The following is a 24,048-nucleotide window of genomic DNA, read 5'->3' as shown; positions in this document are numbered from 1 at the left end:
CTTCAGTATAATGTCCCCAGACCCTAACCAGCTCCTCCACAGCCATGCCAGCTCTGGCCAGCCACCCTGGCCACCACGCTGCCCCCAGTACACAGCAGTGGACACAAGAGTGTGGCCAACTCTCTCTATTCTATCTTGAGTTTTGTTCTATTTGGTGTTTCAGTGAAGGCCCCAGCTCCTGAAATCACAGGAGCCCCAGAGAATTTCAGCTTTTGTCTGAGTGAAAAGTAAGTTTCCAGCACTTGTGGTTGTAGAGAAAACATTAAACCCTCCAGCATCCACAGGCAAATAGAAACCTCACTGCTATTATTTTTAAATCTCATGGTTTTGGGGTCTGACTGATGATTTTCAAATGCTTTCAGCTGGCAACACTGCAGTGACAATGACAGTGCTGAGCACTTGGCAGCCATGGCTCTCCAAGTGCATCCCCAAAGGCTGGGTGTTCTGGCCCCATTACAGATGTCCCAGGGAGGGGACGTGATTCACACGAGGTCACCCAGCACATCAGTAGCAGAGTCACAAACAAGACCCAGATCCCCTGTCCCCCAGGCCTGAGCCCTGGAGACAGATTTTCACAAGAGCTCAGGGCCAGGTTTCCAGGGGTGCTTGGCAGCTCCAACTGGGGCCAGACCTTTGAAAGAGCTCATCTCCCAGCCAGATACCCACCTGCAGGAGATGTTCTGCATGATGCTCAGCATCCAAGGCCAGCCAGAGGGCCAACCATGGTGCAGAGTCTGGCCTCTGATTTGGGGGTCTTCCCAAGAGTTGGCCGATCTCTCCTCCCCCAGCCTTAGGCTCCACACTCTTTCCCTCTACTGGTTCAACCTTCACTTTCTTGCCCCCACATCATCATCATTTCATTTCTTTTGCCTGCCCCAGAACTTCTAGGACAGTGTTTCCGTCATGTTCTATTCTTAAAGGGACATGCACACCATCCCAGGCAGAAGTCATCTAGTTTTCCTCCCCTCGGAATGACTGGAAAAGGGGGCAGGTGGAAGTGGGAGGAAAAGGACTGTGTTGGCAATGGAGACAGAAGGGAAGAAGTGCAAGAGCGGGTGCAGCAGCCTGGCTGTAGGGGTGGGCACAGGGCTCCACAGAAATGCTGTTAAAGTGACGAGCACCATGTGAGCAAGGGCAGGGCTTGGGACATAGCTATACAACACCCCAGTGATGCCTTTCCCATTAGCAAGGCCCTGTTCCTGTGTCTCCCTAATCCTGGGCCTTTGAAACGCCACCTGCAGCCGTGCATCCAAGGTAGTGTGTTATAATCTCTCCAGCAGGAGTCCGGAAGGCAGCTGTGTCCAGGGCTCTCCTAGCTCAGGCTGTCACCTGGACAGCGTTCCCGCCCTTTCGTTTGGGAATGCCATCAGAAAAAGAAAGGCATTTGTCTGGCAGATTTGTTCCTGCTCAGTCTGTTCCACAGGTTGCTGTCTTGTGTGACAGAGCAGAGGGGGGTGATGTGTCTCTCCTTCTCCCCTTAGTATTCCTCCCACAGCTGCAGGTTTGTTATGAGCCCTGGGGGCTGAGAGCCACCAAACAAAACTATAAGAGAACACTCCCCCTCAAAGCCAGAGCCTGCTGGCCCTGGCCAAGTGACTCTGTTTTCACTTGCCCTCGAGGGTAGGGGCAAAGGGCACATGACACTTTTGTGCTGAGAGAGGGAAGGGCTTGATCTAGTAGTTCCCTGTCCTAGGTTTAGGATGCAAACCCCCCCACCATGCCTGATATTGGGTGCATTAATCTGCAAGCCCAGAAACGGTGAGCTCTAGTCCCAGCTCTTCCACTGACTGGTGTTAACATTTCTGTGCTTAACAGACATCTTTGTGAGCCCAGGTGTCATGCCATAGGGGACACGCTCATTTGCCCATCTCCTTGAAAGGAGAGCTACAAAGAGTTACCCCTATCAGCGCTGAGACTAGAGCCCAGGTCTTGCAGAGAGCAGAGCTGCACTTACTCCACTTTGCCACACAGGGGTTCAGAAGGACAGTGTCACCCACCCTAGCTCCACGTTGCCCTGTAGCAGCTAGACCACATGTACATGTGTTTCAGAGTGGTAGCCGTGTTAGTCTGCATCAGCAAAAACAACGAGGAGTACTTGTGGCACCTTAGAGACTAACAAATTTATTTGAGCATAAGCTTTCGTGGGCTAAAACCCACTTCATCGGATACATGCAGTTTTGTTTGGACATATTCCTAGAGGTCCTGTGAATGAGATCTGATTTGGGGCCCACCAGCAGAGCTTGCATCACTGCAGGCTGGAGGATGTAGGGTCAGTGAGGTGGGGCCCCCTCACTGAAGAGCAAGGATTAAATAAATATTCCTCAGGTACCTCATTCACTGGGCACTACCCAGAGGGCTTTCCTGGAGCATGAATCAGGCCTTGAAAAGGGTGTGAGTAATGTGGAGCTCTCATCACATGTAATTAAAGACTGTCTCTGGATGCACATGCCTGGGGGCTGAGCAGAGGGTGCATGGCCCCCTAAGAGCCTCAGTTTTGCCTCTTCTGAGGTTTGAGTGCTTGGCTTTGGTACCTGAACCTTGTGTGAATGCAGATTTGAGACTGAACAGGTCTAGTGGCATATTGCTCTGGTGTTAGCGATGCCTGGGCATGAACAGCTAAACACCATGCACCATAGCATGGGGCTGAGTCCTCTACATGCATTGTTATGCCTGGTGATCTAGGTTATGGTACTAGCCCTCAGTAGTGCCTTGATGTGACATGCTGGCTGGCACAACCAGGACAAGGGCGGTCAGACCTAGTGGTTGGAGCAGCAGTCGGGCCAAGTCAGGTACTGGCAGATCAGAGTCTGAGACCAGCCAGAGGGTGAATGGAGAGTCAGGCAGGATCAGGTCACCAGGAGATCGGGGTCAGACGCCAGCTTGCAGGCAGCAATTGAAGAGCAAAGCCAAGGACAAACCAGGGCTGGAAGCCAGAGTCTAGGGTCTATTGTGAGTAGGTGCTGGAGCTGTCACTTCCTGGTTTAAGCCCTAGTATCAGCCAATCAATGGGCTATAAGGGGCTGCCACTCAGGGCCTGCTGGGCCAAGTAGGGCCAGCTGTGGGGGTGTGCAGGCTGGGCGATGCCCAACATATGCCTTCCTGGGGAGGCACTTCCAGAGCAGGGGAGTCCTGTCCCTCTTGCTCCTCTTCAGCTGTCTGCTGCCACCACTGCTCCTGCCCGCTCCCCCCGCTTGGAGCTGCCCCTGGCCAACCTGCTCCTGAGAGCCACCTGTGTGCTGTGCAGAGGGTGAGGGGCTGATGTTGGGGAATCCCCATCCCCCTGCCTGTGTACCCCATCTCCGCTGAGCTGGGGTGGGGAGACAGGAGTCTGTGTGTGCTGCTGCGCTGCTCTGGGTTAGGAGTGGGAGCTGCTGGCAACTGCTGCTGGACTGAGCAAGCCTTCAGAGTGCTGGGCTTAAAGCAGGGGTGGGCAAACTTTTTGGCCCAAGGGTCACACGGGAATAGAAATTGTATGGAGGGCCATGAATGCTTACAAAATTGGGGTTGGGGTGCGGGAGGGGGTATGGGCTCTGGGGTGGGGCTGAGGAGTTTGGGGTGTAGGAGGGTGCTCTGGGCTGGGACTGAGGGGTTCGGAGGGCGGGAGGCAGATCAGGGCTGGGGCAGGGGTGTGGCCTCAGACCCCGTGGCCCAGCCGGAGCGGCCGAGCCACCCACGTAGTGCAGCCCCCGACCCAGCGCCCCGGCTGGAGCGGGGCTAAGCCGCTTGGTGTGGCTCAGGGGCTGGCTTAAAACGACTCGTGGGCCGGACACACACACACACACTCTCACATTCCCCCAACACACACACTTGTGTTGTTATTACTTCTTAGTATTTCCTATCAAAATGTGCAAGGCCCATATAGTCTGTGTAATTTTATTCTTTCAAAGTTCGTTAAGGATTACAGTGCTGTTATTTTATTTTTTTGACTGAGAAATAATTTTATTTCTCTCATATGCTTAAATTTAATTCTTTGAGTAGTCAGTTCTAAAATGCCTAACCTGTCCTTGCTGGAGTAATTATCATTATTACTTTTATTATCATATTGTGCTTTGTCATTTATTATTTAAAGTGGTACAATCAAATAATAGTATCCTCCTAGAATGTAAATTTAGCTTGTAGTCATCTTAGCAGTGTCAGTTTAAAAAACATTAGGTAAACACACAACTTGCAGCCTTGTGCAGATGAAGGTTGCTTATTTTCAAATTCTATTTTTAGTTATATCTGTAAAATAACTTATACTTTGTATGAAAATAAATGCAGTTCCACGTATGATACTAATAGCAATGATGGAGTCAAATTTGAGTTTCACGTACATGATTGTGATCAGTAAACATAAATGCAAAAATAATTAGAAAAATAAATTCCCTTTCTTAATAAAAGAGTAAAAACCCCTACTCACATATGTTAAAATTAAGTAAATACATTTTTAGTGGAGTGAAAAAAACCTAACTGAAATATAGTAGATATAGGGGCAGTAACAGCGTGTGTCTGTTAAGAAAGTAAGCCGATTTTAAACAGTTTTTATTTATTTTTATTTTTCTCTACTAAAGATAGTGTACAAAGTATCAAACTTGTGTTTCTGATATCTGTGTTAAAGTCGCAGAGTTGATCTGTCTAGGTTTGGGATTGGGAATATTTTGCTGTATTATCTCCTGATTGTTCTAAATTTACATATAAACTGAAAATGTGGCTTTAATTGGTGTTTGTATGTATTTTTTCTTTCTTTATATAACAATTAAATACAATGCTCCTGTCAGCTAATTCCTAAATTATTATCTCCAAAAACACTATAGTTTTCGGGAACCTAAGTAGTCCCTGGAATCACGGTTAAAGTTGCCTTCCACCCCACAAAATCTGAAATGGTGCCCCGGTGAGCCAGGAGTGGTTACAGGGCTGCAGGATGGCAGTGGGCTCTGGCAAGATGCAGCCCCTGTGTGACAGTACAAAGCCCACGTTAAGCCACAGGCTGAGTGCCAGGCACCACAAGTCGCAGCAGTAGTGCAGAAGGGTGGCAATACACCATATAGTATGCCACCCTTACTTCTGCGCTGCTGCTGGCAGTGGCCTTGCCTTCAGAGCTGGGTGCCCAACCAGCAGCTGCCGCTATCAGCCCACACTGCCAGTGCTTAATTGGTGCCAGGACTGAGGTCTGGCAGCTCTTTCAATACAAATTAAGCACTAAGGGAAGGCAGCAGGGCCTGAAAGTGTTGAGGTGGGGGGAGGGGGAGAGGGGAAAGCCTAGGGAACCTATGGGGGCCAAGGGTGATGGGGAAACCAAAATACAAGTTCGCCCAGGGCACCATTTTCCCTAAGGCTGGTCCTGCTGCCCAGCCCAGCCTCACAGGCTCCTCCAATGGGTCCAGCCTAAGCCTGCAGTGGTGTCAGCAGCACAGCATCCCTGTGGGTCCAGGTTCCTACACTGGCTCCATGGCTAGCCCACCTTTTCCTGGACTGCTTGGTAGACTTTTCCTCAGTTCTTGCTTGTGCTGGTGTTGACAGCAGAGCTGGAGCCCCAGGAGAATACAGTGAGGTCAGAACTGGGATTTCCTGCTGGGTACATGCAGCAGCCAAGGGTCTGTCCACACAGCAAAGAAAACCTGCAGCTGGCCCATGCCAGCCGACTTGGGCTCGCAGTGCTCAGGTTGTGGGGCAGTTTCACTGCTGTGCGGATTTATGGGCTCTAGGAACCTGTGGGGTGGGTGGGTCCCAGAGCTCAGGCTCCAGCCCAAGCCCACACAGCAATTAACCAGCCCCACAGCCCAAGTCAGGTGGCAAAGGCCAACCATGGGTTTTTCTTTGCTGTGTAGACAGACCCTAGTGGCCCAGGCAGGGACTTCCCCTCTCACAGCCTGGCTTGCTCACTGCCTGCTTTGCACCTTGCTGTTCAATGAGTCACATTGCTCCTCCCCAGAGAGCCTCCCAAAGTCATGTGCTCTGCACAGCATGTTGTATTAGCATAAAGAGTTGATACAAGACACACAGCAGACCCTCACACTCTGTGCCTCTCCAGGGAACGTCTCCAGGAGATGAGGGGTGCTGCACGATCTTGTTGGAATCCAGGGCACTCTTGACAGGCTGCGGATGGGCAGAGAATAGGGGGGGTAGAATTGGCAATTATTAGCTGTGTTTGTTTGTCTCACTCCTGCCCCCAGACCTTCAGATTGTAGGCCCACTTTCCATATCCATCTCTGTTTAGACTTTGCCTTGTCTGAAAGCCAGCTTAACAGGACCCTCTTCTTCTTCCCAGCAGAAACCCAGGAAGGTCACTCCTCAGCCAGGAGAAGATTCTCTGAATTGCCCTCTGCCTCCCGGCTGGCAGAGCTACATGTCTCCCCAGGGCCACAGGTACTATGTGAACACCTTCACCAACGGTAAGCCCCATTCAAGCTCATAGCACCTTGGCTTTGCTGTAATGAAGGGTCTCGCAGGTCTGTTTCTGGGTGTTTCTAATTCACCTCTGGGCTGGTCCACACTGGTTTTCAGGGAAACAATGCAAAGAACAAAAGCATGTGAATGGTACAAATAAATTTCATTGACAAATTCCAGCGACATCAAGAGGAACTCCAAGGAAGCACGGTTAAGCACTCACTCTGAAGTGCCAGAGTGAGGGATGTCTGTGCCACCTTAATGCTGACCCTGCAGTGTGTGCTGTAAGAGGCCGTCTTTCGTTCCATAGTACTTTTCTGGCGTACAGGATTCAGACTGGTGCATGGCTGATTTCAGACATGGCCATTATAGTTTTAAACTGAAAACTATTTTTTCCATTAGCTAACAAAAATGTCTGTGTGATTCCAAGTGCAAAGTGTTCCATCGCATAAGGTAGTGATAATGGCAGTCCATGTGTCTTGGCTCTTACAGAGCCCATGTGCTGTGATAATTGGTGCTTTATAGGCAGAGGGATAAATATGGATGTAGAACCACTGATCGTGTGTAGTCACTTACAGTTTGAATGTTGTAAGTTTGTTCTGATCTATAAATGAAAAATGTCTGTGGGTTAAAAGTTCCAAAAGTGGTTATGTGACTTAGGAGCCAAAGTCCTCTTTTCCAAAGGTCCTTAGGCATTTAGGAGCCAATCTTACCGGATGTCAATGGAACTTCAGCTCCTGTGTCACTTGGGCACTTTTGAAAATTTTACCCTAATTCTTAAACTTGCAAAAAGACCCCATTTCTAACCTGAACTGAGTGTGTGTCAATGCAAAGGGTCTGTGGATAACCTGAACCAGTGGCTCTAAGGGCTGTGAAATAGCTTGGGATAAGCACAGAATAAACTGACAGGAACCCATTCATCTTTCTTGGTCTGAGCCAAATCTCTCTAGATTTGAGCCACTGGCGTCAGAAAGAGAATGATTTTTCAAACATGGTGCTTAGGCCACTCAGGCTGCCACCCTCTCCCAAGAGGGCCTGTGCTCTGGATTGCTGCTTTGGGGACTGCCTTTTTCATTTCCTTTTAAAATCAGCTTTTCTCTTCACTCTAAAATGTTTATGCCAAACATTTCCTCCCTCCCCCCCAATTTGTTCAGGCTCTGTGCATGTGTAACCCACACACTGCCTGGGTGTGGTGTTCTGTCCCCTCTAGTGGCACCGAGACCACTTAGAGAGAGAGATTAATGTGTCTGCTCTACAGCCTTAGCTAACAGCCATATGGCTTTTAGCTCATGCAGTAGAGGCTCATGCATTTAGCTCCAGAGGTCCCAGGCTCGATCCTGCCCGCCAACGACTGGGGTCTGTCGGCGTTACATATAGCCAGAGATGCTGGGAGAGAATGAGCGGACTTTGCTCCTGCCCCATGCAGTGGTCTGGTCCTCCACGCTGCATAGATTCATAGATTATAGGACTGGAAGGGACCTCGAGAGGTCATCGAGTCCAGTCCCCTGCCCGCATGGCAGGACCAAATACTGTCTAGACCATCCCTGATAGACATTTATCTAACCTACTCTTAAATATCTCCAGAGACGGAGATTCCACAACCTCCCTAGGCAATTTGTTCCAGTGTTTAACCACCTGACAGTTAGGAACTTTTTCCTAATGTCCAACCTAGACCTCCCTTGCTGCAGTTTAAACCCATTGTTTCTGGTTCTATCCTTAGAGGCTAAGGTGAACAAGTTCTCTCCCTCCTCCTTATGACACCCTTTTAGATACCTGAAAACTGCTATCATGTCCCCTCTCAGTCTTGTCTTTTCCAAACTAAACAAACCCAGTTCTTTCAGCCTTCCTTCATAGGTCATGTTCTCAAGACCTTTAATCATTCTTGCTGCTCTTCTTTGGACCCTTTCCAATTTCTCCACATCTTTTTTAAAATGCGGTGCCCAGAACTGGACACAATACTCCAGCTGAGGCCTAACCAGAGCAGAGTAGAGCGGGAGAATGACTTCTCGTGTCTTGCTCACAACACACCTGTTAATGCATCCCAGAATCATGTTTGCTTTTTTTGCAACAGCATCACACTGTTGACTCATATTTAGCTTGTGGTCCACTATAACCCCTAGATCCCTTTCTGCCATACTCCTTCCTAGACAGTCTTTTCCCATTCTGTATGTGTGAAATTGATTTTTCCTTCCTAAGTGGAGCACTTTGCATTTGTCTTTGTTAAACTTCATCCTGTTTAACTCAGACCATTTCTCCAATTTGTCCAGATCATTTTGAATTATGACCCTGTCCTCCAAAGTAGTTGCAATCCCTCCCAGTTTGGTATCATCCGCAAACTTAATAAGCGTACTTTCTATGCCAATATCTAAGTCGTTGATGAAGATATTGAACAGAGCCGGTCCCAAAACAGACCCCTGCGGTACCCCACTCGTTACGCCTTTCCAGCAGGATTGGGAACCATTAATAACAACTCTCTGAGTACGGTTATCCAGCCAGTTATGCACCCACCTTATAGTAGCCCCATCTAATTTGTATTTGCCTAGTTTATCGATAAGAATATCATGCGAGACCGTATCAAATGCCTTACTAAAGTCTAGGTATACCACATCCACCGCTTCACCCTTATCCACAAGGCTCGTTATCCTATCAAAGAAAGCTATCAGATTGGTTTGACATGATTTGTTCTTCACAAATCCATGCTGGCTGTTCCCTATCACCTTACCACCTTCCAAGTGTTTGCAGATGATTTCCTTAATTACTTGCTCCATTATCTTCCCTGGCACAGAAGTTAAACTAACTGGTCTGTAGTTACCTGGGTTGTTTTTATTTCCCTTTTTATAGATGGGCACTATATTTGCCCTTTTCCAGTCTTCTGGAATCTCTCCCGTCTCCCATGACTTTCCAAAGATAATAGCTAGAGGCTCAGATACCTCCTCTATTAGCTCCTTGAGTATTCTCGGATGCATTTCATCAGGCCCGGGTGACTTGCAGGCATCTAACTTTTCTAAGTGATTTTTAACTTGTTCTTTTTTTATTTTATCCGCTAAACCTACCCCCTTCCCATTAGTATTCACTATGTTAGGCATTCCTTCAGACTTCTCGGTGAAGACCGAAACAAAGAAGTCATTAAGCATCTCTGCCATTTCCAAGTTTCCTGTTACTGTTTCTCCCTCTTCACTAAGCAGTGGGCCTACCCTGTCTTTGGTCTTCCTCTTGCTTCTAATGTATTGATAAAAAGTCTTCTTGTTTCCTTTTATTCCAGTAGCTAGTTTGAGCTCATTTTGTGCCTTTGCCTTTCTAATCTTGCCCCTGCATTCCTGTGTTGCTTGCCTATATTCATCCTTTGTAATCTGTCCTAGTTTCCATTTTTTATATGACTCCTTTTTATTTTTTAGATCGTGCAAGATCTCGTGGTTAAGCCAAGGTGGTCTTTTGCCACATTTTCTATCTTTCCTAACCAGCGGAATAGCTTGCTTTTGGGCCCTTAATAGTGTACCTTTGAAAAACTGCCAACTCTCCTCAGTTGTTTTTCCCCTCAGTCTTGATTCCCATGGGACCTTACCTATCAGCTCTCTGAGCTTCCCAAAATCTGCCTTCCTGAAATCCATTGTCTCTATTTTGCTGTTCTCCCTTCTACCCTTCCTTAGAATTGCAAACTCTATGATTTCATGATCACTTTCACCCAGGCTGCCTTCTACTTTCACATTCTCAACGAGTTCCTCCCTATTTGTTAAAATCAAGTCTAGAACAGCTTCCCCCCTAGTAGCTTTTTCAACCTTCTGAAATAAAAAGTTGTCTCCAATGCAGTCCAAGAATTTGTTGGATAGTCTGTGCCCCGCTGTGTTATTTTCCCAACATATATCCGGATAGTTGAAGTCCCCCATCACCACCAAAACTTGGGCTTTGGATGATTTTGTTAGTTGCTTGAAAAAAGCCTCATCCACCTCTTCCACCTGGTTAGGTGGCCTGTAGTAGACTCCTAGCATGACATCTCCCTTGTTTTTTGCCCCTTTAAGCCTAACCCAGAGACTCTCAACACTTCCGTCTCCTATGTCCATCTCTACCTCAGTCCAAGTGTGTACATTTTTAATATATAAGGCAACACCTCCTCCCTTTTCCCCTGTCTATCCTTCCTGAGCAAGCTGTACCCATCCACACCAACATTCCAATCATGTGTATTATCCCACCAAGTTTCAGTGATGCCAACAATGTCATAGTTGTATTTATTTATTAGCACTTCCAGTTCTTCCTGCTTATTCCCCATACTTCTGCAGGGGCAGACAATAATAATGAGAGCTGTCCCCAGAGCTGTATCTTTATGTAACCCTTCTGCCCATCTAAGTTGGCAGCAACAAGGGCCGGGTTCTGTATCTAGGGGTTCCGTTTCAATAATGCGATGCAAAACCGGCTCGAGCCCTCACCCAACGACCTGGATCAATTACATATCACCCCCTGGGTGCCTCTAAGAGGCAATACTTCCCCTCTCGCAAGCACAGAGTCTGAGTGTAGCAAAAAATGTTTAATAACATGAGGTAAACGACATCAGCATTAAATTGGAAAAACACCACAAACAGGATTCAGAACACAAACCATGAGCAAAAAAACCCACCCCAGCAAATTGGGCTGTGTCCTTTCTCTTTGGTTCTTGAATCCAGCAACCCAAAAATCACCCAGAGTCCCCAAAGTCCAACACCCCCAAAGTCTCTGTTCCTGGTCAGTGCAGCCCCAGAGTAAAAGGGGGGCACACAGGGTGTTAAGGGGCACCTTACGTGATCCGAGGCCAGCCGTCTCTCCATGGGGTATCGCCGCAGCCTTCACCACGAGCCAGTCCACTTCCTGCCGTCCCACGAACCGCTCCACTCTACAAGCTGCTCTGCTCACCAACCTGTGAGCCGCTCCAGCCGTCCCCGCAAACAGCTCCACTTGCCGTTCCTTGGGCCACTCCGCTGCTCCTTCAGTCGTCCCCACAAATTGCTCCACCAGCTGCTTAATAATACAGCTTCAGGCTCCCCCACTAGTTAACACAGCACTTAATAACTTTAACTCTTTTGTGATTTCAGCTCAGAGTAGAGGAGCCCCAATGCTGGTGCACCATTAGCCTAAAATGAATTCAGCTCAGCAACCTGTAACTAGACTCCTGATGGAATCAAAGTTAGCTCTGATAGTTAATAGTGGAGAGAGAGAGAGAAGGTGGTACAATTGGTGTTTCAAGCCCTCAGAGAAGGTTGCCTATACCATCAGGTACAAATATTCATCCTCTGTCAATTCACTGGATTTTGTAACCCATACCCCTTGTCAAGCAAGTGCTACTTAGGTAATGGTGAAGAACTCACTCAGTCCTTCTGTCATACAACAGTTCCACTGGTCTTGATTCACAAAATCAGGGTAACAAAACTTTATTCTTCCTGCCCCAATAACAGAGAAACTGGGGATCCCACACCAGCCAAAGTAACCACTATCAGTTGCTGTTGTCTCATGCCAGGTGGATGGGTGTGCCTATGCAAACAAGATCAGCCCCTGGAGTTCTTTTCCATACTTGCCATAATTCACCACCAGATGTCAGGGTAGAGCTCATCCTGACTCTGCTTACATTTACAAGGCACCATCCCAGCATTCCTGACAAGCTCCACACAGAGCTAGGGCGGAGCCAGTAGCCTACTTTTCCAGATGGTGAAATGGGGTGGAAAAGTAGCTTCCCAAGGCTATGCAGCAAGGAAGTGTCCGATGGGGTAGTGGAAGCCAGAGCAGTGCTAACCCACACCCCACATGGCCAGCCCACCCTGCATATCCAGCTGCCTATAGTCTCTCCACTCTTCTGTGTGCACAGTCAGGCTGACACAAACTCGTGGCCAACTCTCACACAGCACTTTTTCCACTGGAAATCTCAAAGTGCTGACAAAGGGGAAGCACAAGTAGCCCTATTTTCCAGGCAGCATAACTAAGCATCTCTAAAGCCACTGTTTCTGAGGTCCTGTCAGCTGGTGTCTGAGGCAGGGATCTATTGTCACATCAGAGATATGGCTCCTGGTACCTGCTCTGCCACAAGTACCCCTGCTGTCATTCATCATTCCTCATAAGTTGCCCCATCAGTTCAGGAAGAGACGTAACATTTACAGTCCACACGCAGCACGTGGCTGGAGGATTCCCCAAGCAGCAGTGGTGAAGTGCAGAGCATTGCTAAGACTAGTTGTAAGCATGGGTAGGAATAGAACGTGGCTTCCTTGAGTCCAGGGCTCATAGGTGCTGGAACTAGGGGTGTGGCAGCACCTCCTGGCTGGAGGTGGTTTCCATTATATAGAGGGTTTACATTTTGGTTCATTGTCTCTCAGCCCCCCCATTATAAAAATTGTTCCAGCACCTATGCCTGGGCTCTGAGATGCTCAGGGTCGGGTGAAGAAGGCAGGGGAGAGTGGGGACACTTTTTCAAGGCTGTGTGACTCCCAGAACAGCTGAGTGCTGATGGCTGTAGGGCATTCTAGGGGTTCTTTAACTGCACTCCATGTCTGCTGCTGCCAGCGCAGGTGATAAGCCAGAAAACGGAGTGGCCAAACCACGGGTCATGAGCCGCAGGCGGCTCTTTTACAGTTAAAGTGCGGCTCGTGGAGGACCCCCTCTCCATTTTCCACCTACCAAACTGCGGGGGAGCTCGGGGCTTCTGCCCTGCGGCGGGGTGGTAGGGCTAAGGGCCATGGGTAGCACGTGACTCCTGATCCCCTGACCTCCCCTGCTGCGGAGCCCTAGTCCCACTACCCTCCCCCACCGCAGGGCCCTCATCCTCCTGCCGTGGTGCCCTCATCTCCCTGCCCTCACCCACTGCGAGGCCCATGTCCTCTTGCCCTCCCCCACTGCAGGACCCTAATCATCTTGCCCTCCAGTGCTGTGGGGCCCATGTCCTTCTTCCCTCCCCCTCCCTGGGGCCCACATCTTTCTGCCCTCCCCTGCTGTGGTGCAGTCATCCTCCTGCCCTCTCCCACCGTAGGGCCCTTGTCCTCCTGCCCGCCCTCTCTGCAGTCCTCGTTTTCCTGCCTTCTGCCCTGCTGCAGCGCCCTCATCCCCCAAGCTCTCCTGCCATGGAGCCCTTGTCCTTCTGCCCTCCCCCGCCATGGGGCCGTCATGGTCCTGCCCTCTCCAGCCACAGGCCCTCATCCTCCTGCCCTCCCCTGCAGTGGGGCCTTTGTCTCCTGCCCTCCTGCACCATGGGGCCCTCGTCCCTCTGACCTCCCCCCTTGTAGGGCCCTCGTACTTCTGCACTCCCCCATTGCGGGGCCCTCATACCCCCAGCCCTCCCCTCTGCAGGGGCCTCCTTATTCCCCTGCCTTCCCTCCCCACAGGACCCTAATCTTCTTGCCCTCCACTGCTGTGGGGCCCTCGTCCTCCTGCCCTCCCCCTGCCTGGGGCCCATGTCCTTCTGTCCTCCCCTGCCTTGGGGCCCTAGACCCGCTAACCCCTCCCCCCCCGGACGCCGGGTCTTCGTTGTGCCCTCCCCTGCCATGGCACCCTTGTCTCCCTGCCCTCCTCCGCTATGGGGCCTGTGACGGGTTGGGTCACAGAAACCCCCTTAGGAGCTGCCGCCTGATGTGCAAAGACTACCTCTGCTCCTGTTTTCCCTGCCAGCTCAGGACTCCAGCACCCTGTCTTGCTGAGCCAGACTCTCCTGTCTGCTCCAACACGGACCCAGGGTCTGAATCACTTGCCCCCAAGCTGCAAGTTTACCTGAAAACAGCTCCCAGAAGTGTGCTTGTCTTTAGCGCTCAGATGTCCAACTCCCAATGTGGTCTAAACCCAGATAAATCCGTTTTACCCTGCATAAAGCTTATGCAGGGCAAACTCATAAATTGTTCGCCCTCTATAACACTGGTAGAGAGATATGCACAGTTGTTTGCTCCCCCAGGTATTAATACATACACTGAGTAAATTACTAAATAAAAAGTGATTTTATTAAATACAGACAGTAGGATTTAAGTGGTTCCAAGTAGTAACAGACAGAACAAAGTAAGTCACCAAGTAAAATAAAATAAAATGCGCAAATCTATGTCTAATCAAACTAAATACAGATAATCTCACCCTCAGAGATGCTTCAGTAAGTTTTTTCTCAGACTGGACACGTTCCAGGCCTGGGCACAATTCTTTCCCCTGGTACAGCTCTTGTTGCAGCTTAGGTGATAGCTAGGGGATTCTTCATGATGGCTTCTCTCCCTCCTTTGTTCTCTTCCACCCCTTTATATATCTTTTGCATAAGGCGGGAACCCTTTGTCCCTCTGGGTTTCCAACCCCCTCACTGGAAAAGCACCAGGTTAAAGATGGATTCCAGTTCAGGTGACATGATCACATGTCACTGCAAGACTTCATTACTCACTTGTCAGCACACACATATACAGGAAGACTCACAGGTAAACATAGCCATCTGCAGACAATGGGAGTCATCAAGATTCCAAACCATCATTAATGGCCCACACTTTACATAATTACAATAGGCCCTCAGAGTTATATTTTATATTTCTAGTTTTAGATACAAGAGTGGTACATTTATACAAATTGGATGATCACACTCAGTAGATTATAAGTTTTGTAATGATACCTTACAAGAGACCTTTTGCATGAAGCATATCCCAGTTACGTTATATTCACTTTTTACTATATTTTTCTAAAACTATCCCAGTTACATTATATTCACTTATTATCATGTTTTTATAAAACCATATAGACTGCACAACGTCACAGGGCCCTAATCCTCCTGCCCTCCCCTTCCTTTGGGCCCTAGTCCTGCTACACTCCCCCACCGCAGGGCCCTCGTCGTGCCCTCCCTTGCTGTGGCACCCTTGTCTCCCTGCCCTCCCCTGCCATGGACCCTTGTCCTCCTGCCCTTTCCAGCTGCAGGGCCCTCATCCTCCTGCCCACCGCCGCCACAGTACCCTTGTCTTTCTGTCCTCCCCTGCCTTTGGGCCCTAGTCCTCCTGTCCTCCTGCGCCACAAGGCACTCGTCCTCCTGCAAGGCCCTCATCCCCCTGTCCATCCTCACTGCAGACCCTCATCTTCCTGCCCTCTCCTCTGCCACAGGGCCCTCATCTCCTGCCTTGGGACCCTCGTCCTTCTGCCCTCCTCCACCATGGGGCCCTCATGCTCCTGCCCTCCCCAGCCACAGGAACCTCGTCCTTCTGCCCTCCCCCGCCATGGGGTCCTTGTCTGCCTGCTCTCCCCAGCCACAGGGCTCTCACCCCCCATGCTCCCCTGCCTTGGGACCCTTGCATAAGCGCCGACTTCCTCTCTGACCCGTGGATGCTTGACCCCCATCCTCCCCCACTCCTGACTGCCCCTGCACCACCCTCACCCCACCCCAATTCCACTCCCTTCCCCCATGTTCACGACCCTGCCCCGCCTCTTTACTGCCTCCTCCCCTGAGCACGCCACGTACTCACTCCTCTCCCTCCCTCCCGGAAAGTCCTAAGCGCCGCCAAACAGCTGTTAGACGGCAGGCAGGAAGCGTTGGGAGGGGGAGGAGTGGGGACGTGGTGTGCTCTGGGGTGGAGGAGGCGAGGAGAGGGTGGGAGCGGGGAAAGCTTGGCTGCTGGTGGGTTCGGAGCACCCGCTTATTTTTCCCTGTGGGTGTTGCCGTGGCGCCCTCGTCTCCCTGCCCTCCCCCGCCATGGGACCCTCGTCCCCCTGCCCTCCCCTGTCATGGGACCCTTGTCCTCCTGCCTTCCCCTGCTGCGGGACCCTCGTCCTCTTGCTCTCCCCTGCCATGGAACCCTTGTCCTGCCCTCCCCCACCGCAGGGACCTCGTCCCCCTGCCCTTCCTCGCTGCAGGCCCTCGTCTTCCTGCCCTCTCCCCCGCTGCAGGACCCTTGTCCCCCTGACCTCCCCCTCATCCTCCTGCCCTCCCCTGCTGCGGGGCCCTCGTTCCCCTGGCCTCCCCCATCGTGGAGCCGTTGTGCTCTGGCCCTCCCCCTGCCATGGAGCCCTCGTCCCCCTTCCCTCCCCTGCTGTGGGGCCCTCGTGTCCCTGCTCTTGCTGTTGCAAGGCCCTTGTCCCCCTGCCCTCCATGCCATGGTCCTCCCTCCTGAGACCCAGGTTGGGTGAGGATCTGGCTGTCTGAAAGAGCAGCTCCCTAGTCACACACTGTTGGGATAGGGGCTGGTAGCTGGTCACACCAACAGTCAGACTCTGACGCTCTGGCATCAGAGCAGAGGCCATTGTGGGCTACCATCTGATGGGGTTCATCCAAATAGGCAGCTCTCCTAGTGAATATTGAATGGAGAGGGTGAAAGATGATCTAGGAAAGAAGGAAAAAGAAGTTAAAAACACACAAAGCCAGTCTGAAATCCTGGGGGTGAACTGGACTGAAATGAACTGAAATCGCTTGATCCATTGGCTGTGCTCCTTTACTGGTCCTGGCTGCCTACATACTTCGGTATCTCTAGGACAGGCAGCAGGTAGGATTCCAGGACTGATGGATGACGTGCTGTTCCACTTCAGAAAATCCTCCTTTCCTCTTTTGCAACATCAGCAAAAGGCTCTTATGAAGGGCTGTTGTTTTACAATCTAAGGAACATGTTTGATATGCTGCAGATAAAACACAATCTTTTATTTATTCCCTTTGCAAAATTAGGCACAGAGCATTGTTTGTTATACAAAATATGCAACATACTTGCATGATTTGTCCTTTCATGAACATGTGGAAAATTTGGCAACAGCTTGGCTCATCTTATCCAGTGCTCTGTGCATTTCAGTCTAGTATGTATGGGAAACTTCAGAGAACATTGCCTTGTTGATCACAGTAGAAAACAGGCTGTATTTTCAATTAAGAAGGTCATAGTCAAATTCTATCCTCCTTTCATTCTTGTAGACAATGGATTAAAAAGGTCATAAAATAGTGCAGAATTGTGTACCCATTGTATAGTATATTATATATCACCATGACCACCAAAAACCAACCCTTTTCCCTAAAAACAACTACAAAAATCAACCATTATTTAGATTGCAAACTCAAGCACTTTAAAGTTAGGGGATACTAGATTTAAGGTAGCTCTCAGAGCCTTCATTTGGACCTTTATACTAGGTATTTTAAAACAAAAAGAACAGGAGTACTTGTGGCACCTTAGAGACTAACAAATTTATTAGAGCATAAGCTTTCGTGGACTACAGCCCACTTCTTCGGATGCATATAGAGTGGAACATATATTGAGGAGTTATATATACACACATACAGAGAGCATGAACAGGTGGGAGTTGTCTTACCTATCTGAAACCTATTTTAAAACAGTGTTTAATTACATGATCACATATTTTTTCCTCAGTGGGTTTTTAGCGGGGTTTGAATCTAGAAGCTTCAAATCCCCAGCACAGACTTCTGCTACTTAAGCTAAATGAGCAGTAGTCTGTTATCTGTGGCCACTAGAGGACACGCTACATTTGCCAGTTGGTTACACAGCTATTAGTGACAGAGGTGGAGTGTTGAATATCTGGATTCCTGCATAACCAAGCACAGATTTGGTGCATTTATTCTGAAATGCAATGTTGTGATGTGAATGAGATGTGATTTTGTCCAGTTTGGGACCTAGGTTCTTCTACCAGCAGTTATCTTGTGCTGCCTTTCTGTTACTTTATTTGTGAATTGGATGAAAGATACTCGTCTGCCTCCCAGGGCCGGGATATGGGGTCTTGGTCAGTAATGAAAGCTGGGAACAGGAACATTAACCCTGCTAGGAGAAGTGAGGCCAGAACCCATGTGTGACGGGTTGGATCCCCCTTCTGGGATGCCACTCGATGTGCTGGGGTTTAACTGACCCTCCCCTGCTCAGTCAGCCTGGGTTCCCTCTTATGCTTTGCTGGAATAGGCTTTCCTGCTCCTTGCAGCGCGCGCACACAGGTAAGGCCACTCTGTGAGAGGGCTCCCCCAGCACTCATGTGCCCACTCCCTTTAAGCGATACAAACCCAAAGGTTTTATGAAATTTGCCTGCTCCCTCAATGTGGAGGGAGATATGCACAACTTCTTGCCCCCCCCCCCCCGTTAGAAATTACATAAACTGGATTTTATTATGAACAAGGAATACATTTATTAACTACAAAAGGTGAATTTTAAGTGAATATAAGAGATAGACAGAACAAAGCAGATTACTGAGCAAATAAAACAAAATACTCAAGCTAAGCTCAATATACTTAAGAAACGATACAAAATGTAATTTCTTATCCTAAATATTATTTTAGGCAGATTGCAAAGTTTCTGTGGTTTAGAGTTCCAGTTATATTTCTTTTCCGACTGAACCCCTGTCTGAGTCTGGACCCCCCCTCTCCCGCCTTTCTTTCGGGTGGCTTTATCAGTCTTCCTCCTTGGGCAGACAGACTATGGAGAGGAGGAGTCCCATTTGCCTTCCTCCCCACCCTTAAACAGGATTTACATAAGGCAGGAATCCTTTGTTTCCCAAATTTGTCCCCCCCTTCCTTTCCAGTGGAAAGTTACAAGAAGACCCAGGTAATGTTTAGCATCAGGTGACAAGACCGCTTTAATGTAGTGTCACAGTTACATGCCTCCCAGGAGGGGGAGAAATTAGTATCTTCATGTTTTTGTTGTTCCTTCAGGATGGCTCATCAAATTTGATGGCCTGTCGTCTGGTGGGTGTCTTCCCAATACACACCCAGTTGTAATTGTTACATAGTCCATATTTCTAACTTCAGATACAGAAATGATACAGGCATGCAAATTGGATAATCACATTCAGTAAATCATAACCTTTCCAGTGATACCTTACAAGATCCATCTTGCATAAAGTATATCTCAGTTATGTCAAATTCATATCATAAGCATATTTTTGCAAAGCGCATCATCCCCAGAGTCAGAGAGTCTGTTCCATCACATGGGGGAATGTGGCAAATTGTGTGACTGAATTACCTACATCAGAGGGTTACAGAGGCTTGGGACTGTGTCTCTATGTGTGAGAGAGTAGGGGGGGGTTGGAAACCCATGTGTGAACACTGCAGCTCTGACCTGAGGGGCTAGTTTTGAGGTTCCCTGCCCCGTAAATCCCAGCAACAAGAGTAGCTACAACTCAGGCAGGTGTGAGAGTGCCTGCCCCGCCCGTCACTGCTTAGTGCTTCCCTTCTCCAGACACTGGGCTCTCACACAAAGTTTGTGCTAATTAACGCAATGAAAAACTGGATTTCATGCTAGCTCAGATTGCATCAGGACAGCCTCTCCCTGCCACCCAGAAAGCATGGAAATAAAGAGAAAAGTCTCCAGCATTCCTTGCTCCTGGCCCATCACTCCAAATGCAGTCACAGCACTCTGCAGAACCTTAGCTCTGACCTCATGAAATCATAGGACTGGAAGGGTGTGACGAAGTGGGGATTTTCCCTTGTTATGTTGTAGGCAAGTCTTGCTGTTGAGCCTATGTGAGTTTTACTGATTTGCATGAGTACTGTGTGTGCCTCAGTTTCCCTGTGTGCTGCACCAATACCTTGGTGGTGGAAATAAGGGTGTGTGACTTTGGCTGAGACCTCTGGGGCAGGTGAGGCTGCTCCAGTTGCCTGCACATATACTATGACCGGTGCCCTTCGTAATCTGAGACCCAGGATGGGGATGCAACCAGGTGACGACCACATGACTCTTTGTCCCGAAAGCGAGACAAAGACAAGGAGGAGCAGCAATGGGGGGAGGTCTGAGATCGGGTCGCTGAAAGCTGGCAGTCTTCTTGGGGGGACTGGAAGAGGGGGAGTCCAGGGCTTCTGGCCCAGGACTCCCCAAGATGGACTTGGCTGAAAGTCACTGATTTCTGTGATAGCAAGCTCTGTTCTGCACTGTGTTCCTGTCAACTAATAAACCTTCTTTTTTACCGGCTGGCTGTGAGCCATATCTGATTGCGGAGCTGGGGTGCAAGGCCCTCTGGCTTCCCCAGGAGCCCTGCCTGGGCAGACTCGCTGCGGGAAACACACGGTGTGGAAGGGGATGCTGAATGCGCTGAGGTCAGACCCAGGAAGGTCGAATCTGCGTAAGCTTCTTGCCCTGGCGACAGTATGCTCAGAGAGAGGAGACTTCCCCAGAATCCTGACTGGCTTCGTATGGAGTAGTTCAGAGCATCGCCCGGTGACTCCGTGACACAGCTTCGACCTTCCTGGGCCTGACCTCGGAGCATTCAGCATCCCCTTCCACACCGAGCTGATGAAAACCAAAGACTCCCTGCCCAGAGCTCTCCTGAAAGAGAAGAACCTAGCCCCATGGTGCAATACAGCAGAGAAGTCCATTTTGCAATCTGGCAATGGCCAGGGTGGGAGGGCTGGTACACACTGAAGATTGGCTTATTTCATTTCAGGCAGTGAGAAAAACAGGTTTTACACTTCTACACTTAAAACCCATGATGATCTGTGGTGTATGGTGCAGTATGCTACTTCCTCTGTGTGTGTTTCACCTATCACAGGGGAGGGCAAACTGCGGGCCGGATCCGACCAATCAGGGCTTTTAATCCAGCCCGTGGGATTGCCAGCCCTGTGGTGCAGCAGGGTTAAGGCAGGCTCCCTGCCTGCCCTGGCCCTGCGCTGCTCCCGGAAGTGGCTGGCACCATGTCCCCGCGGCCCCTGAAGGAGGGGCGGGGACAGAGGGTTCCATGCGCTGCTCTTGCCTGCAGGCCCCACCCCCTGCAGCTCCCATTGGCCGGGAATGTGGAACCCGACATTGGGAGCTTCTGGGGTGGTACCTGCAGGTGAGGGCAGTGCACGGCAGAGCCGCCTGCCCCATCCCACCCCACCCCCAGGAGCCACTGACAGACATGCTGGCCACTTCCGGGAGCAGTGCGGCGTGGGGCCAGGGCAGGCAGGGAGCCTGCCTTAGCCCTGCTGCGCACCACTGCCACCCCGGATCCGCTCGACGTAAACAGTGCCAGGCTGGAGCCCGCACCCCGCACCCTTCCTGCACCCCGCACTCCTCCTACACCCCAACCCCCTGCCCTGAGTCCCTTCCTGAACACCGCACCCCCTCCCGCACCCCGCACTCCCTCACATACCACAAGCCCCTGCCCCAGCCTTGCATTCATGGCCCTGCATGCAATTTCCCCACCCAGATGTGGCCCGAAGGCCAAAAAGTTTGCCCACCCCTGACCTATCAGCTCAGGTGAAGATGGGGGGTGCTATCCAGGCTGCTGAGGGTATTGAGGAGGGGACTCCTACCTCTCATTGTCAATTCATGCTACCCGTCCCCTGCTTACAATTCATTCTCTCCCCTCACTCTATACATGCCTGTATACACCCCCCCCATGTACATGCACCCCTACACATACATGCACACATGCAGACTCACACCTACCTGTACATGCACACACACTTCATACAGAAAGAGCCCCACAGCTCAGGGCAGGCTGGCCCCTCCCGTACCTAAAACCCCCAGTCTGCCGGGCAAGAATCCTGCATGGAGCAGCTCTCTTCGTCCCCACTTAAATGGCAGTGCTGAGCCCTGGAAGCCCCTTTCTGAGGGGCCCCTTAGCAGACCCCAGCCCCTGAATGTCCTGGCCTGACCTTACATTTTACATTGCTCTTCTCCCTTTCTCTCATCTGAAAAGAAAGGGCACTCTGTGGCCAATGCTGTTTGTGTGAATGTCTGTGCCTGGCATTGCCCAGCCTCCAGGAGTTCTGCGCCTTCCAAGCTGTTTCTCTGGCCTGGCACACTAGGCACTCCATCCTTAGCTACCGTGGAGAGGTGACGTTTGTGCATCTCCCTCACACATGCCGATGGCCAGGGCTTTCCATGGCTTTCATCTAACTCCTTGCTGTCGGCACTTAGTCTCTGAGGAAATGAGAACTTGACAAAGATGTGTTGTCACTTTTGGGGAAGGTAATTGTGGTTTCAGAGGCAAATTATAGTACAGCTCTTTTCAGCCTTCAAAACATGGCAGAACCTGCCCATTGGGAGAGTGAATATTATCCTGTCAGCCGATTCCAGCACAAACAAGGCTCCTGTTCTCCCATTCAGGCTTAGCGTCCTGGCAACGTTTGTGACTGTCTGTCAGTGTTACCCATATGTCCCAGTGGCTGTGCTCTGGCAGGGGACGGGGGGTGTCTGCCTGCTCCAACGCTCATTGTCTGTAGCAGGGAATGTGAGGAGTTAGGCACTTAACCGGAAGGAATGAGAACTGCTACAACACATTCATATTCAGAAAAAGCTTTATGAAAAGATTTGTAATTTTCTGTAGGGATTGGAAACTAGGAAGTTTGGGGAGAAGGTTGGGAGATGCACAGTTAATCTCCACGCCAGATTCCAGTATGGAAAAGGTGAGTAAAATGAGAGGAGACATAGCCAGGGAGATGAGATTGGACATAGGAAGGACAGGGGGGACGGACGCAAGGAGGCCCGCAACTTATAGTGCTACTAATGGGAGACAGGCTAAACGACATACATTTAGGGTGTTTATACACCAATGCCAGAAGCCTAGGTAATAAAATGGAGGAATTGGAGCTCTTGGTCCAAGAGCTGAAACCAGATATCGTAGGAATAACAGAAACGTGGTGGAATGGCAGTCACGACTGGAACACAGGTATGGAGGGGTATGCGCTGTTTAGGAAAGACCGGAACAAAGGTAAAGGTGGGGGGGTGGCATTGTATGTCAATAGTGAAATAAGAGGCTGACCTGGACTAACTCCTGGATCGGATCTGTTGGGCCTTGGAACTAGGGGGCCCCATCTCGCTGCCATTCTGCAGCCAGAACTCCCCCTAGGTCCTGTCTGTGCAGTGTGTGAGGAGCTGGTCCGATGGGATCCTGTTATGGCTCAGTTCGCCAAAGTGGAAGGCTCATTTGTTGCTGCAGCAGGAGCTGCTGTAGGGCGGACGGTTCTGTACAAAGTCCAGCTACCTCGAGCTTGATACAAACACGCGGCATCTCCCTTGTGTGACATTTAGAGACACCCTGATTTGTTATACCCAGTGTTTCATGTGGAAGCTCAAGTAAGGGAGGGAGGATCTCATCGCATGCTCAGTCCCTCCAGCCCCACGCTTAGTTCCCTCAGCCTCACACTCCCTCCCTCCTGCCCCTCGCTCAGTCCCCCCAGCCCCAGGCTCAGTCCCTCCCTTCATTCTCAGTCCCATGCCAGTCCCCACAGCCTCCACTGGAAGAGGGGCCTATATTGGCTCTTCTGTGGCTTGTCTGTGGCCTAGCATAGCTGCGGTGGGGGTGCTAGAGGGATGCAAGGATGGAAAGGGCTCAGGTGGGATCGGTTTCTTGCCAGGTGCTTCATTTCTGATGTTATGGAAAAAATCACAGTTGCAGATTTGCTCACGTCATTTCCTCCCCATGTAAACTGAACTAGAAGAGCTGCTCCCTGCACTGGTTCCACGCTGCACCAGTGGGCTGCGTGGTTCCGATCTGGGCCCACCAGCCTGCATGTTCTGGGCCTGTCTGGCTTTAGATGTCAGATGCTGATTCTGTCCCCTCTGACACAAAGTGAAATGAGACTTCAGGGAGCTGCTGGTTTCCTTAAGGTGCAGTCTCTCAACAAGCACTGTTGAAATTGTGAACTGGAAAAGGTGTTTGACAACGCCCGGGCTCACTCCCAGCTGGGAAGAGCAGAAATTCCTGCTTTTCACACCCACTCGCTCCTGGCTGACTGGCTGGCGGTCAGCCAAGTGAGGTATAGGCTGGGGTGATGCCTCCAGCAGTGTCTAGCAGTGGACGCTGTTCAGGACTGTAGGCAGCTGTTCTGTCTCT

At 50.2% G+C, this 24,048-nt stretch overlaps 1 protein-coding gene across 1 annotated transcript in view; it reads left to right on the top strand.

Moving 5' to 3' along the window:
• GAS7 (growth arrest specific 7) overlaps positions 1 to 24,048 on the top strand; it is a 138,803-nt gene that overhangs the window by 19,494 nt on the left and 95,261 nt on the right. Inside the window, exon 2 of the mRNA XM_034790254.1 lies at positions 6,248 to 6,371. Coding sequence (XP_034646145.1) covers positions 6,248 to 6,371 — 124 coding nt within the window. The remainder of the gene's footprint in view (positions 1 to 6,247; positions 6,372 to 24,048) is intronic.

The sequence above is a fragment of the Trachemys scripta genome, chromosome 14, assembly GCF_013100865.1.
Source record: "Trachemys scripta elegans isolate TJP31775 chromosome 14, CAS_Tse_1.0, whole genome shotgun sequence".
Classification (NCBI taxonomy): Eukaryota; Metazoa; Chordata; order Testudines; family Emydidae; genus Trachemys; species Trachemys scripta.
The sequence above is the reverse complement of the archived record's forward strand: the minus strand, read 5'-3'. Positions and strand labels throughout refer to the sequence as shown.